Here is a 15,815-nt window from a genome sequence, read left to right as displayed (position 1 = left end):
GCCGCCCTGATCGTGGGTTCTGCTCTTCTGGCCGTGAGGACGCATTTATTGCTCTGATAGCGGGGAACCTAACCTCTCAAGCTGTGAGAATCCTTGTGAGAATGTTTGTGTCTAATCACTCTGATTCCTATCACCAAATCCTGACTTCAGTCACTTCCCACCTTCCCTCGTGCATTAAATGCTTATTCGTGGCCAGTGGGTTTGCTGCAGTAAACAGAGGCATTACTTCATTAAATGAAGCATGGGACCCTGCTGTCACGTGATGATTTGACTTTAATACCTTTGGCCGTGATTTTGTTCGGCCTCGGTCTCGGCCTATAATCGAGGTCGAGGTGATCATGCCTTAGCAATTTTTCTTCTGATTCAGGAAGGCCAAACATCTTGGCGAAACGCCGCGTTTTAGCCTTACGAGCAAATGCTAGGGCCGAGAAAAAGGGGCTCCTTCTGGCCGTGATTTATTAGGCACAAACACAATGTTTATGATTGCCTGTTAGTGCATTGATTGTAATTAGGTAGGTGTCTCCATCTGTGTTTCCTATGTTTATTGTTGCATCAGGATCCAAATCTAGAGAGTCAAAGGACACAATTAGAAGGATCTAAGGCTTAACACCCCGTTTCCCTTTGGTACAACATTCTTAAAGATCAACCTCATAACAACAATAAATTAGAGGGGTGGAGGTAGGTGGGTTATGTTTCGAGGAGGAAGTGGGTGGGGTCATGTTGAGCGGTTAGGCCATGTTTGGTAGGCTAGACTGGATTGGATATATTCAATTAAAATGGCTCTGGAACCCAACCTCAAACGTGGGTTTACAACAAGCGCAAGCTTCTCGTCGTCTCCCATGCTCAGCCTCTAGTACATCTTCTTTCTCCGGTTTGCCTTCTTCTCTCTCTTCTCACTCTTCTCCTCTTTCTCTCTCCTCTCTCTCCTATCCTCTCTCTTCTCCTTTCTCCTTTCTCCTTTCTCTTGCCTCTCAATTTCTTCTCTCTCCTTTTTTCAGGAAGAGATTGATTTGGCTTTGATTTGGCTCAAACAATGTTAAGATTTCTATCTAAAACTTTGGTTTTTCAATTTTTATTGTTTTGATTTTATTCATTTGGCTTTGATTTGGCATGTGTTTCACGGCTTCTATGCCTAACATGTCAAGCTCATCTCGGCAATCAAATCCATTTTCGTCTCCTTCTTTCCTTTGTTGGACACTGTTCTCATTTCCCAGATCCTTGTGTTATTGGATTGATTACAAATTTAAAAAATTTGTATATTTTTACTACAAATTTAAAAACTCTGTTCTTGTTCTTGTTTCCCAGCTTGATGTTCTTTGTTGGTTGCACAAAATAAATAAATAAAAATTGTCCTGCAAATCTTTGGGTACTGTTCTTTGTTCGGTATTGTTCTTTGATGTTGCTTTTCTGATTTTTCATGGCGATTTTGGGATTCTGTAGTTGGGATTTGGCATTGGATTTGGATGGAGATAAAAATGGGTGTCAATTGAATAAAATAAAATTTTGAAGTCAAGTCCAGTGTGTTGTTTGGTACAAAACTAAACATGATTGGACTTAAGATCCAGGTCAGTGTGTTGTTTGGTACAAAACTAAACATGATTGGACTTAAGATCCAGGTCAGCCCAAACCAGCCCAATTCAATACCTAACAATCAATCTTAACTAGTCCAAGTCAGCATGCCAAACAAGGCCTTAGTGTATGTGAAGTGGTTTGAGGCGAAACGGGTTTGGGTCTTGCATTTGAGGTGTTAAAATGTAAGCCAATTCGATAGCACGAGCCAAAGTGGGCGGTGTGAGGGGGAGAACATCATCCTCAACTTCATCTCTTAATCCACCAATAAAAGTACCTTTAGGCCTTGTTTGGTACACCTCTCAGGCCTGGATTGGATTGAATTAAAATTAAGCCCATGTTTGGTTTACCTACTTCTAGTTCTAAGTAGGGATTATCAATGCAGGCCCACCAACAACACCTCCTTAGAAAGCGTTAGTGAATCCCATGCGGAAGGGGGAACTCAACAATCCCGTGCATTCAGCGCACTTCTGTGCTCATACTTAGCCACTCAATTCAAGTCCATGTAATTACCATCATCCCCCTATGTCGAGTTCTTAATCGACAATGACTCCAACCCTGAACACAACGAAGTGCCCCACCCAATTGCCGAGCAAATCCCATGGATCTGAGTGGGTGTGAGGGCTCGTGCTAGTGCCTACAATACCTAGGCAAATATGAAATCGCCATTGAATGGAAGGACCAAAATTGAGAGAGAGAGAGAGAGAGAGAGAGAGAGAGAGAGAGAGAGAAAGAGAGAGGATGGTGTTACAACTCTCGCTTCCCTTGGAGAGAGCCAGTGGTCCACGAGCTTCATGGCTAGGGATTGGCCTTGTGGTTGATGCTTTTGGGCGATTGTGGCTTTGGGTTAAATAAAAAATAAATATTTATTAGTTTTTTTAATATTTTATTTAATTAAACAAACATATTTTTATTTAATCAAATGAACATATTTTTATTCAAGTCCTAGTCTCAGTCCCGGTCCAGCATTATACCAAACGCAGGACGAGTCTTATTTTGCTTAGTCCTAGTCAAGTTAATTCAGGAAAGGCCTTAAGCATAGTCCATTCCTTAAGCATACTCCATGCCAAGATAATCCTGAGTAACAAATGACGGCTTAAGTTGGTCATCTGTCCAACCTTCAGCTTTTCAAGATAGCTTTCACTTGACTAAAAGTATCTGCCCAGAAGTAAGAGATTCAGTCGTGGAGGAAGAGAAGGGAAGGATTGGATGGTGTAAGTAAGGGACAACGGAGGAAGGAGACTATATGGAAGGGAGGGTGGTGGTGTTGGAGGAGGGAAGGGTGGTGCGGGCGGAGGAGGGTTGCTAGACTAGAGGCACAGTAATCTAATCGGAGTTCTTCCACCATCGATTTTTGAAGGTCGATGTTGGGATTGTTGAGAGTGTAAGGTAGTGACAGGTTTCTGAATATCAGAGAGGTCCGTCTGGAACCCATCTGGGCGAGCGTAGCGTTGATGGTGGAAACAGTGTCCTAAAAATCTTGGAGGTGAGGTGTGAGCTGATCTCGTTGAAGGTCCAGAGTCACATCCATGGTGGAAACGGGGCCGGTGGAGGGCTCACCCTTTCTGCCCATGGCCAATTAGGCTATGATACCAGGCTGATGGCACCGAAAGTAGTAAAACACAGAGAAAGTAAGAACATGTTTGGTATTCTATTTGAATCCAACTTTTTTAAACTTAAAAACAAAATTTGAGTCGAAAGCTCAAATAATCTGTTTGATAGGCCTAGTTTTGAAAATCTGAACTTAAAAATAACTCAAAAAATCCAATTTGAATAAAGTGGTAAATGGTGCCACATGAGACAACAGTGGTGGAAATCCTTTTACACTTTACAAGTTGAATATTGATTGAGATGGGGAATTGGAATCACATTTAATTGGGAGGAAGAAGAAGAAGATCCTCCTGCCAATTGATCTCATAAATATTCATATACCGAGTACCTATATATCTACAGTGTGAAAATCTCATCTGCAAATTCAACCCTAGCTTAGCATGTTCTACTTGTAGAACTTGACCAAAGCTTGGCTTGTTCAACCCTAGTTATTCTTTTTCTTACTTTTCTTTATGAATATAAATTTTTTTGATTTAATTTTGGTTTTATTCTTGAAACTGGAACTGAGGACTACTCAATACTAATTGCTGATGATTCAACAATGAATGGTTGAGTAAGTGTCCTTGAGAGATATTGTCGGACTGAATCGTTGCGTTATTGAAACTGCAATTAGAGTTGACGTATTTCTTTGATGGGTATAGTAGTCCATGATCATCTGCAATTGGATGATCATGGCGCTTGAGCCGGTTTTCGATGCTTGGGATTGCTGGGAAGTTCAAACCATTGAATTGAGGGAGCTTTTGAAGCAAATGACTGTTGATGCTGCCGCTGCTGCTGCTGCTGATATTGGAATGGTCATTAATGAACAACGGTTTCTGGTCTAAACCGGTAGTCCTGGAACAGGGAAACCTATTTGGAGTTGATTGGAGTACGGTTCCAGTTGGGTTAGAGTATTGGCCATCCGCCAGAAAACTAGTGAGTAATGAGTAGTCCATGGCGTCTAGTAAGTTGGAGAAGGAAGAAGATTTCTGGGGCTTGAGATCAGTATTATTAGTACTCATGTTGTGACCAAGGCCGGGAAGGGGACTTTTCAGGCTTGGTAACAGGACATCATTGAGAAAATCTTCTTCTTCTTCAACTTCTTCTTCATGATCGATTGGCAGCACCGCTGCTGAACTTGAGACGTTGGACTTCTTGTAGATTCGACAGAGAACCCAATCATCCAACTGGAAGAGAGAAAAACAAACCAACGAAAGAGTACGTATTGGTCAAGTTATATACCACAAAGTATAGTTCATAAACAGAAAGTGTTAACAGCTCTAAATTAAACTGATCTGCATCACCATCGTGATTCATGATATAAAGCGAAATCGGGGAAATAATTTAGACGCGATATGGAATGCATATGTAATGCAAACAGCTCTAAATTAAATGAAGTAGAAGGTATATATAGTTGCTCACCCTCATGGATAAATCTTTGAGCTTCATGGTTTTGCTGGTGGTGGTGTAGTTGTTTGGATTCTCTGGAAGGCGATATTCATGCATGATCCAGTTGGTCTTGATTCCTTTAGGGGGTCTTCCCTTGTAGAAGACAAGAGCCTTCTTCACACCAACGTTCTGGCGTCCTCCTAATGACGCCACAATCGTCTTATCTGTTCCTGTTGCCTTCCAGTACCCTGACGCGGCTGCCCTGTTCGGCCTTGCGCCATTCGGGTACTTGCGATCTCTAGGACTAAAGAAGTACCATTCTTTCTCACCAAACGCAGCTTTGGCTAATTAACGATATATCAGCATCCATAAAAGAACACGCAATTAGCAATTAATGGCTTAAAAATGCATGTTAACCTTATAAAGTAATGAACCAATGAGGAAATTAATTAATCACCTGGCAATTCCCATGGATCAAACTTGTAGATATCAACTTCAGCTATGATGGAAACGGGTAAGGGTGTGGAGGCCACCTTCTTTGTAAGGTAGTGAAGGATGAGCTCTTCATCTGTAGGGTGGAACCTAAACCCTGGGGGCAGGCTTGATTCTGGGTTTTTCATCATCAAATAAATATTTCCTTCTGGTAGGGATATGATACGCTTGCTATATATATATGCACTAATTGAGCACCTGATTTAAAATTAATACAAGGGGCTGGCTTTGTCTGGTTTAGTTTAGTTGGGTAATATGAAAGAAAGAGGAAAATGGATGTGGAAATTAAGTGAAGGGAGGGGGATATATGCCTCTCTAGACTCCAGTTGTGACAAGACAAACTGGAAATTAAAGAAGAGGAGAATTGAAATTTTTAGGAGAGAAAGAAACGAAGGGCTTTTATGGTTGTGGTTTTTTGTCGGCATGCGGAAAAAGAAGAGATTAGGCCAAGGGGTTGGGATGAAGAATAGAATAGCAGATGATGGTGAGGAAAAAACAAATCATCTGTTACATTTTCTGGAAGAAATATAATACGAGGCCCACAGATACGCTCCCCTCCGATGTCGTATGTGTGCCAGCTGTAAGGCTTTTTTATGTACGTACGTATGTATGTATGTATGTATGTATATCTACAATGTGTCCGTCCATTTATACCAGAGTTTGATTTCCCTTTACACTAGAGTAGTCATAATATCATTTTGTCAACAGAAACGTATGTATGTATGCATGCATGGTCCAATCTCCAATCTCCAATCTCCAATCTCCAAAGGGAATGGAACTGTTGGTTTTGTCCTTCCCAAGTTTTGTTTTCGCGTAAAAGGGAAGAGGGGAAGAGGGGAAGAGGGGAAGAGGAATGAGAGATGACAAAATAATAGATAGATATCATGGAATGGAATAAAGAAGATGCATGGCGGCTAGACAAAGCTCCAAGGATGAGACATCATCAACCTCTTCTCAGATAGAATCGTGACACGTGTTCTTTCATGTTTGGAGAAGCTAGGCCCAGAAGCCCATAATAATCAAGTCCCACACAGTTCACAGCACAAGTAGAAGCCTACTCCTATGATGCCTGCCTAGTCATCAATCATCTTCCTTTTCTTTTTGGTCGAAAAGTCATCAATCATCTTCATCATGCCGTAATAATGCATCTCACCTTGACTTTATTCTTTTTCTCATTTTTCCAAGTGTTTGTTTGAACTTTGAGGTTACTTTTAAAATGCAGATAGAAATATTCCTATGCCCTATCTCTCCCTGCGTGCGCTTGCCACGAGTACAAGCCTACTGTCAGTTTGGTACACAAACTTTGACAGCATAAGTGTTTAGGGCTTTAGTGATTGTCTAACATGGCGTTTCTATCGCCCACATATGTTCAATTACTTTATGCAATGTGGGATGCGAAGCGTGCAGGATCTACACTCTTTCTCGAGACTTCTAATTTGTCATCCTCTAAATCCGTATAATGTTACTAAAGAAGAAAGAAAAACCAATAATAATTCATGTTCACAAATAAAGATAAAAAAATTACTAATAGCTTTTCTTCAAAATCAATGATAATACATTTGATGGTTTCAGAAAGAAGAGATAATAAATGTGATGTTTAAGTATGTCAATTCAATATGGACGTACTCAAACAGCACAAGAAGACAACACAGAAAATAATGGACTGATGGGATTGGCTGGAAATCATGCAAAAAAAGGTTTGAAAAGCAAATTATATTAAAGTTGTCAGATTTACATACGTGGGTGGCATTCTATGAACCAAATTTCTTTCCTCTTTCTTCTTTCTTCTTTCTTCTTTCTTATTATTCTTCTTTATGAAGCCTGCATATATACAAGATTTACAAGAGAAAAAAGAAATCAAATTTCAAACCAGATTGATTTATGAAATGAGCAAAATTAATTTGATGTTTTGTACAAAATCAGTGTGATAGGAACCCTTGTTTTATAGTCTTTTTCATTTTAATATAGCCAACTTACTATATTAAGAGGTTGAATTGTATTGTGTTTGTTGAGTAATATGAATACTTCTCTCGGTGCATTTGGGTTAAGGTTGAACGGTGTTCTATCATTGGTATCAGGCCAGTGAACCTACGCTTCCCTTCTCACGGTGCATGTAATTCCTCTAAATTAGAAACTTATTAGAGGAAACTAGAAATTTCGAGCATGTGGTTGAACTTGAAACTCAAGTCCTAGCTAAATTCTAAAAGAAATTAGAAAATATCTCCTGTTTTTCCTTATGAAGCAAATTCAATCCGGTAATTTGGAGTTGGGACCACTCACTTGTGTTCTTTAATGCTTCACCAATCCTAATATTACTAATTAATATTATAATTATAGTAAGAAATTTAGATGGTCTAGCAGAGGCAGGCCGGTAGCTAAGTAAGACAGACTTGGAGTTTTGGAGGTATTTATTTGGTGAACATTTTCTTTGGTTTAGGTGAACTCAGTGGTTGAATCAACGCCACACTATCATGCCAGCTAAGCATTCACATTTCCGCGTGACATGTCCATTATTGTGGCACCTCGTTAAAAGTTTGACCATGATTTACGTGTCAAGTCTTAAGCTAAGCAACCACATCCAGTTTCGATTCATTTCGTGAGGAATGTTACGGTCAGTCGCCGGACTCATCTTAACGGTTGATGTATTATAGGCTCCACATCCATTAACGACAACGACTACCTATCACTACCTTTATTTCATTCATCTACAAAATTGTGATTTGTTTAACAATGGAAACATCGGGTATTTCATATCAGCCAAGGAAATCCCATTGAAAAAAGTTCCTTGACAAGGACACTCGCAGCCCATACATAATTCATAGATGTAGAACAACAACAATTAAGTTAATTGGTTCCTTCCTTCCTTGGTACCACACGTGGAGGAGTACGTGCGGTTTTGTGACTATTAATTTTGACTTGACTTTCTATCAGCTTTAGTGTTACAGTAACAGATACCAAACAAGGAGGAATAGGAATCTAACCATCACACTAATTTCAAGAGTCTAACCTACAAAAACAGCCTGGATGATATTTCATTCATCGAAGGTTACAAACCCTAAACTGTAGATCCACGTGTCCCAACCATAGCAAACCAAGTGTCCACAGCCCTTTTTCTTTCTTTTTTCTTTTTTCATAATTGAAAATACCATAATAATACTGAGTTATGCAAAATGCAGAGATTTACCAGTTCAAAGCAGCAGCCCTAGTTTGTGGACTCACATTAAATCTGCAGCAATTTGTTTGTTTTTGTGCTCATATTAAATCCTAGTTTAATAATAATTTCCTACTAATTGAAAACTTTTAGCATTCAAATTGAGCACGCCATGATTCCTTGTAAGGAAAAGAAAATGCCAACAAGTGCATCCTAGATTTGGGGAGCTCCCACGATGTATGTATGTATGTATGTATGTATGTATTTATGTATGAAGCCGAACAAAGGGACAAATTGGTGTGGTCATAAGATGATGCAAGGTTTTGGGAGCATCTGCTAAGAAAACGAATAAATTTTTCTATTAAGAAAACGAATGAAACCCAAAAAAGATGATTTTACACTACTCATATTAAACTATTGTTATTCAAAGATGAGCTTTATTTTATTCAACCCACAATGGGCTTCACATTATCTTTGGTTTTATGCACGACTACTCCTTTAGGTCATGCGTGATGAAAAATAAAGTACCTGGAATTTCAAATGTTCTTCCCCTGCCTCCATTCCTCTCCTAAATAAATATTCACCTGAAAATCAAATACTCACATGTCAAAAATGCATGACCGAAACCAACCAACACACCGTAATGTTTTGTGACAATTGACAAAGTAAACCATACTCATGAGCCTTAGACTGAAAAAGACAGATTAAATAACCAAGTGAGGAGTGTAAAATTACCATGGCTAAGGTGGTGATATAAAATATATAAATAAAAAATAGCTCCCCAGATAGAAACTTAGAGGGAAACAAAACAGGCTAACCTAAAAGTAGCAATGAGAATGAGCAGCCCTCCGTCAGATATTCCCATTCAAATCCACCAAAGTGATCCCTTTCAATGCCAGGTGATTAATTTTATCACTACTGTATTAGTTTATAATTTTAGTGTAGATTAGGTCAATGATAGGTATTTCCGCAACACCCGGTCTCAGTTCTTACCTTTTACCCCAGCATGCATGAAGCAACTTAATCTCCTAGCCTAAAACAAAATGTCATTGGTTGTCACATTGAGTTGGTTAGATAGATTGACTTAGCAAATGGGGTAACGTTTTTTTGTTTTTCATAAAAAAACATATTGGACTAGTCAAAAGCATGGAACAGCATAAAAGAATGAGTACTATAAGTTGATTGCCAGCTACAAAAGTCTTGAGTGTGACCCCCAGTAGTTTTCCACGTGCAGTTCACCTAATCTAATGGATAATGCTTATCCAATGTCAAATGCTCATGCACCAATTTTTCCCTTTGAGACAATACAACATGAGCTAGGCCTAACCAGAAACTACGTCACATAGTTAAAACACTATACAAAAGGAACTGCAAGCATATTTCAACAATATAGGAGTTTTTCCATGACCTTCCTAAATATTACAATACTGCTGTGCCGGCACTGTCATTAAAAAGGCTTATGCAACACAAAATATCACGACTAAATAAATGCAGTAAGAAGAAGCAATAGAAATGAAAAACATGATATAGCAAAAGAGATCCATTTCTGGTGGAAAAAAACAGTCCACTAACCGTGAATATGAGTAATTGATAAAGGCTGCTCCATAGTCCAAAGTAGCTAACCATGGTGAACAAAAGTTTGGTAAAAGTTCAGTTTCAGTATTCCTCTAACAGCACGAAAATCTGCATGTTATATAACTTCACCGCAATCAGGCTATGACAGATATTCACAGCACAGAAGCAAAAAGTTTTATTCCAGTCCTTTAACGGGCGAGCAAATACCTGAAGCACTATAGCATCAGTCTGCCAGACAGTGTCACAAAATCACCTATGCACCAATTTAATTTGATTGGATGCTGCAAAAAAGAGTGGAAATGAGGGAAGCTATGAAGTATACTCTTCATATTTCAAGATAAACACACTTTCTTTAATCCATTACTATTTTACATCTATAAAACTAAAAGTTAAGAGAATTCCAAAGTTTTGTCATACAATGAGTTTAGAAACAATTTCTTATTGCAAACTGTTATGATAATGAGCCAACACGAAAGATACACCAGAATTAACTTTACTTAAAGACACCAGCTGCCATAGTTGGTAAAGTCCCTTCGGGTTGTACCATAGACTTGAATCAAATCCCGCCTAGTTGGAGGGGTTTATAGATGGAAAGTACAATCTCTCCGTGTGTAACCCATAGGCCATTGGAAAACAGGAAAATGAATGAACTTTAATTGCTTACACTAAAGTAGCGGAAATGTAATCACAAAAACTTAGAATACCCAAACACCAGAAATTCTCAAAGACAGTGGTCCCATTGACAAACTCACTCAAGTGGGATATCAACCTTCTCCTTTGGTTTGTGAATGATTTGGTAGATTTCTGAATGGAATGATTACAAATGAGGGGATGAGTTCCATTTTATAGTTGCAAACAAATTTCTTTCATGAATGAGCTGAAGACCATTTTCAAGGAAACATCAACATGAAGTATCAAGATCAACTTCACACATACCCAAGTGCGTGTGTATTTATACCTACACGCATCTCCTCTACTACTAGTTAGTATACTAAAAAGACTGAGAAATCATTTGTATCAGACCATCGAGTGACAGTGACACAGGTCAACTTTGACCAGAGGTCCACCAGTAACACAATTATAGTTGACTACAATTGGCTAGAGTGGTGTAATCCATCTTAGATTTGAGGACTACTTGGGATCCTCTATAGTCCATAGTTGGGTTAATGGGCCTTTATGGTATCCCTTGGAAGTTTGTATATGAGATCAAGGAGTCTTACACTCTTTACTTTTTCCCTTTCCTTTGATAAGGATGTAGCCTGACACTCTTCTATCTATGTCTAGGTTATAGCAACTTCAGGACTACTACTTTTCTTTGAAAAAACTTCATTACTATACGCAAGCAAGAAGAAGATACCAAATGCCAGTGTAATTTTGCTCATACCTAATTGTCACGCTCAAAATTTGTGAAACTTCATGAAGTGTTAAATAAGGAAAACATCATTATTAAATTGATACGAATTACTCCGAACAATTTGACCAGTCGTAAGTTTAGAAGCAACTTCAGGACTTATGTAAATGCAATTTCAACAACTACAAAGTAATTTGACAAACTCAAATTTAAGGATCATTTACTGACTTCATGATCTGTATATATACACTTTCATTATCAAGATCATATTATGCAAGCAATCATATAATAACATCCATAACTTCAATTGATGATCATTAAATAACTGTGATAAAGGAATTGTCTAATACTCATAATAAATCCATAACACTGAAGCCCCAAACCCCAAAAACCTTTAATATCCAAAGATCTCCAACTAGGTCAATATTCCATTTTTCCTCAAAATATACAACAGTAAAAAAATGCATGCAAGGGATTTCCACAGACTAATAAGAATATCCACAAAGACTAGAGAAATCCTAACTGCAAATCATCTCTTTACTTTCTTTCTTCAACTCATACCTGAAGGTTGAAATGCAGGCATTAGCTACTAGTTCGGTAAGTAAACTATGCATGATGGTTTTGATTATTCTTTTTCCAATTACATAAGGCAGATAACTACAACTAATCTCGAAACCATTTCTGTCAAATCAAAATTATACCCATTACAAAACCTAAGTCAAATCACAAATAACACTACAATAAGAAACATGCTATATTAAAAAAAAAAGAACATTACAACAGGGGACAAGTTGTCCACTGAACAAGCTAGACTACTCAACTATAACTACAAAACAGAGCTAAAACATAACATTACAGGAATGAAAACTATGACACAGCAGTACTCTAATCATAAAATAAAACTTTAAAAGAACTACTCCTAAACTCCGATCACAAATAACAGTCACATGTAATTTTCCCATATAGAGATTAATTGTGTTTCAAGTAACATATAATTTGCCCATGTAGAGAATATAATTTCTAGTAAGACCTTCCAATACATACCAAAAATATCATTTCCAGTAATATAATCTCCATACCATTTTCACATTACTATACATACCTGTACCATACTAGTCACCAACTGCCAGAAAAATACAACACAGTAGCACACAACGGTTGTCACCAATGTATGCTACAGGGCAATTACAAGGAAGTTGCCACTGTAGGATGCCCCTCAGTCAGTAGTAACAGCCCACAAAGCCACCACAAATGTGTGTACAGTCATACCCACCAGCCATCACCAACAGTATAGACCATATCAGTGAACTAACTGCAGGATGACTCAGTCCTGGTCGAGTCACCAATAACATCAGTTCAAATATAGCAGTGGAGTCGCAATTAGAATTAACGGTTTAGGTGGTGTGTTGGCCTTAACACATATATCACAAATTCTTGAATAAATGATTTTAAACTAAAATAATGTTTTTGAATTGCCATGAAAGATTTCAAAAAACAGTCAACAAAGTGTCGGCATTTATTGGTGCAAACCAAGATTCAAAAATGAAATCACACTTCCTGGTAATACACAGTGGAGGAAAAAAATTTAGACAAAAAAGAAAAATTCCTGCCAGCGTCCATGATCCACAAGATATTTGTTATTAACTTAGAGATCAAAATGGTACAAGACACCCTTGTATAAAATCACATAATTCAAACCATATTCTGTTCAAACTTTATAACTTGAACCTCGGTAAATGGTCCCTACACCTCGGTGTAAGTGTTTCTTGTGGTTATGCATGCACATAGATTTTTTATGTTCCAATTTTCTTCTCAATATTTTGCACTCTCCTGTCACTCTTCTCCAAACCATATTCTGTTCAAACTTATAACATGAAGTGTATGATATAAAGTATAATTAAAAAAATTTATGTATAAAAAAGAAAGTTAACACAAGATGGGATGAGTTACACTGAGAAAATAAAGGATAGCACTCGGTTTAACAGAGGATATAACCCAATTACAGCCCAATTTGCGTGATGGCAAAACCCATATTGGACTTCACAGCATGTTTGAGTTGATCCACGAGTCTAAAACATTTCAGTTCTTTGTTTGTGACAACAAAAGTAAATAGTTGAGTGCACATTGTGACAGAAAATGTTAGGCACCTGTACAAAGTCGATGGAAACTTGATGCTGAAGGTTGCTGACCAGCCATGACCATGTGTACACAGAGATTTCTTATTTCATTTAAACCTACTGCTCCCAAAAAGAAAACCCCCGCTCCCTTACAACTTTCCTAGTTTCAGGTTGCCGAAGGAAATCTTTTTCCTGATGAGATTTATTGGATATTACACTAGTTTTCATGTCTGGCTGACTACAGTCCAGTTGATCTCCTTCTTTATCAGTTGTTTGGAATGTGGAGATCTGCTTACCAGACAGCCATGACTGAAGCATCTCTTCTGTACTTGGTTCTGGTAAATACTGTTTCTCTTTCATCTCCATATAATATTTGTAGGCTTCCTCCAACTTTCCATTCAAAAAGAGCCCATGTATCAGCACAATATATGAGCTACGATCAGGATTGACTCCATTCTCACTCATTTCACTCCACAACTTGAACACGTAATCAAGCTGGCGCCATCGACAAAATTTTCGAATCAACATTATGTAGGTATCAGTATTTGGGTGGCAACCTGTGTATTTCATCATCTCCAAGAGCTCAAACACTTTCTCTCCAGTCCTCAAAATACGGAAGAAGGCATGGTAAGTCTGAATTGTGGGAAGATGGCCTCGCTGCAACATGTCATCAAGGATGTGTCTAGCCTCATCAATTTTCCCGGCCTTGCAGAGAGGTTTGATGAGCGAGTTATAAGTGACAACATTGGGAGCAATACCCTTGTCTTGCATTGTTTTCACAAGATTGGTAGCCTCTTTCAGGAGCCTGCGCTTTCCAAGAGCGTAAATGAGTGCATTGTAAACTTTCCTATCCGCCTCAATCTTCATTGCCTTCATCCGATCGAAGAGCTTGAGCACCCTGTTAATGTTAGAGGCTTTTGAATAGCAAGATATGAGACTTGAATACGAGACAGCATCGTGCACAACACCTCTCTTGCTCATCTCAGTCCAAACTCTCTCGGCCTCACGGGGACTTACAATGATATTGCACCAACCATTGAGGATAATGTTAAAGCTCTTGGTGTTAAAGGGGAAGACATTTCTGTTGCAGAATAGCAATTGCTCAGCTTCTTGTACATTTTTGTAGCGGCAAAGGGCGGAGAGAAGGCCATGGAAGTCATCCATCCCAGCCACCAAGTTAAAGCGCTTATAAGCGTAGAAAGTGTTGATAGCCTTCCCAACATCATGTACACAAGAATATTTTCTAATCATGATCAAGAGAGTGTGAGGAGTGACAAGTGACAAACCTCTCATTTCATCAATCAAACCCCAGGCAGTGTCAAACTTTCTCATTTTGCCCATAATGGAGATCATGCAATGATATTCGCGCAGCGAATGAGCATAGCCTGGCTGCTTTCCAGCCCAGAGGAAGAAGGCGAATGCCGATTCCCAATCGTTGCGAACGCGTGAAAGAACTTCCACCACCAGCTCTGATGAGGCTGCTATGCAACATTCATCAAGCTTCCTTGTCATCTCAGACCCCAACGATTTTCGCAGACTTAATATATTCACAATGCTTTTTACATCTCCAGCAAGACCTTCATCACCATTATGTGAACTGGAGAGTCTCAAGTCGCCGTCGTCTAAGTCCTGGTCGTCGTCGTCAACATCATCATCACGGGCAACAAATTTGCTATTAGCTGTGGAACTGCCATCATCTGAGCTCTGCAACTTCGAATGTGGGCTGCTAGTAGAAGACGACCGAAGGAAGACCACCGGAGTAAAAGAATGCGTTGGAGCTGAAGATAAAGCTGGGACTTGCTTCAAGGCAAATGCAGCAGCAATGGACATAAAAACAGAGGAATGGCTAGGCGTTGGTTTATGTAGCAAAATCGTATACAGGGATTTTATTCTGGCCATGTTTCGCATCATTTCTACAAATCACAGCAATGCCTATCAACTGTTTGTAAAAATAACCAAACCAATCCTTTAATAATCCTTTAATCCTTTAATACAGGGATATGATGTGATGTACCTTTTTTCGGCTGGCCTTCAATTGCGCAGACGCAGACGCAGAGGCAATCAATCCTAAATTTTCAGCCCTTATATCTCAAATTCTGAATGATTTCGCCTTTCATACACTATCAACGAGCGACGAGAGTCTCTGTGTGGCAGTGGGAAGGACTTTTAACTAAAGATTATGTGCATGATATGCATCACTAGACTAGCAACTTGTGCAAATGCAAACTCTCTGTTCTGCGCACCCACAGCTGAAAATTCTGCTATGGCCCGAGATCAAACCCACCACCAACTCCTAACCCAAGGGGCCAAGTAGCAGAAAGAAAAGGACACTCCTACCATTTCAAGCCCAAATGTTTTCCTCGACTAGGCTTGCGCATGGATCAGTTTGGTTCACGAGAAAGCTCAACCCTTTAATCATATCAAATTTATACTAAATTTTGGATAGGCTAAAATCACTACTATAACCGGTACTTTGGGCACAGATCAGTTCGAGTCGGTATTCTAAACTTTCAGTTTGGTTTGGTACAATACGGATATTTTACATTGTGTTGGTTTCATGAGAGTTTTTTTTTTCCTGTAA

General features: G+C 38.8%; 2 protein-coding genes across 7 annotated transcripts; both read right to left on the bottom strand.

Moving 5' to 3' along the window:
• Positions 1 to 3,313: 3,313 nt before the first annotated feature.
• Positions 3,314 to 5,398, bottom strand: LOC110770315 (NAC domain-containing protein 2). The gene is made up of 3 exons (XM_021974428.2): positions 5,006 to 5,398; positions 4,582 to 4,892; positions 3,314 to 4,346 (listed from the first exon to the last, which is right to left on the bottom strand). The coding sequence occupies exons 1-3, from the start codon at positions 5,169 to 5,171 to the stop codon at positions 3,666 to 3,668; spliced, it is 1,158 nt and encodes a 385-aa protein (XP_021830120.1). The 5' UTR covers positions 5,172 to 5,398; the 3' UTR covers positions 3,314 to 3,665.
• Positions 5,399 to 5,637: 239 nt separating this feature from the next.
• Positions 5,638 to 15,702, bottom strand: LOC110770319 (Tetratricopeptide repeat (TPR)-like superfamily protein). 6 transcript variants are annotated; one of them, XR_002528729.2, is made up of 8 exons: positions 15,249 to 15,701; positions 13,265 to 15,147; positions 12,220 to 12,447; positions 9,974 to 10,047; positions 9,764 to 9,874; positions 8,720 to 8,775; positions 8,225 to 8,266; positions 5,638 to 6,861 (listed from the first exon to the last, which is right to left on the bottom strand). XR_002528729.2 is itself a non-coding variant. In XM_021974435.2 (2 exons), the coding sequence occupies exon 2, from the start codon at positions 15,143 to 15,145 to the stop codon at positions 13,352 to 13,354; it is 1,794 nt and encodes a 597-aa protein (XP_021830127.1). In that variant the 5' UTR covers positions 15,146 to 15,147; positions 15,249 to 15,702; the 3' UTR covers positions 12,998 to 13,351. The 6 variants fall into 6 exon arrangements, 1 of the variants encoding a protein (XP_021830127.1); XR_002528727.2 differs by lacking the exon at positions 8,225 to 8,266; XR_002528728.2 differs by lacking the exon at positions 5,638 to 6,861 and having other exon boundaries at positions 6,957 to 8,266.
• Between the last annotated feature and the right edge of the window lie 113 nt (positions 15,703 to 15,815).

Source organism: Prunus avium, chromosome 7 (genome assembly GCF_965620075.1).
Source record: "Prunus avium chromosome 7, drPruAviu1.hap1.1, whole genome shotgun sequence".
Classification (NCBI taxonomy): domain Eukaryota; kingdom Viridiplantae; phylum Streptophyta; class Magnoliopsida; order Rosales; family Rosaceae; genus Prunus; species Prunus avium.
The sequence above is the reverse complement of the archived record's forward strand: the minus strand, read 5'-3'. Positions and strand labels throughout refer to the sequence as shown.

Excerpts from the sequence above, each read along its gene's own strand:
- LOC110770315 (XM_021974428.2), bottom strand. The coding sequence starts at position 5,171 with ATGATGAAAAACCCAGAATCAAGCCTGCCCCCAGGGTTTAGGTTCCAC. Across the intron at positions 4,893-5,005 it reads TGATCCATGGGAATTGCCAG|CCAAAGCTGCGTTTGGTGAG; the intron begins GTGATTAATTAA and ends ATCGTTAATTAG. Across the intron at positions 4,347-4,581 it reads TCAAAGATTTATCCATGAGG|TTGGATGATTGGGTTCTCTG; the intron begins GTGAGCAACTAT and ends TCTCTCTTCCAG.
- LOC110770319 (XM_021974435.2), bottom strand. The coding sequence starts at position 15,145 with ATGATGCGAAACATGGCCAGAATAAAATCCCTGTATACGATTTTGCTA.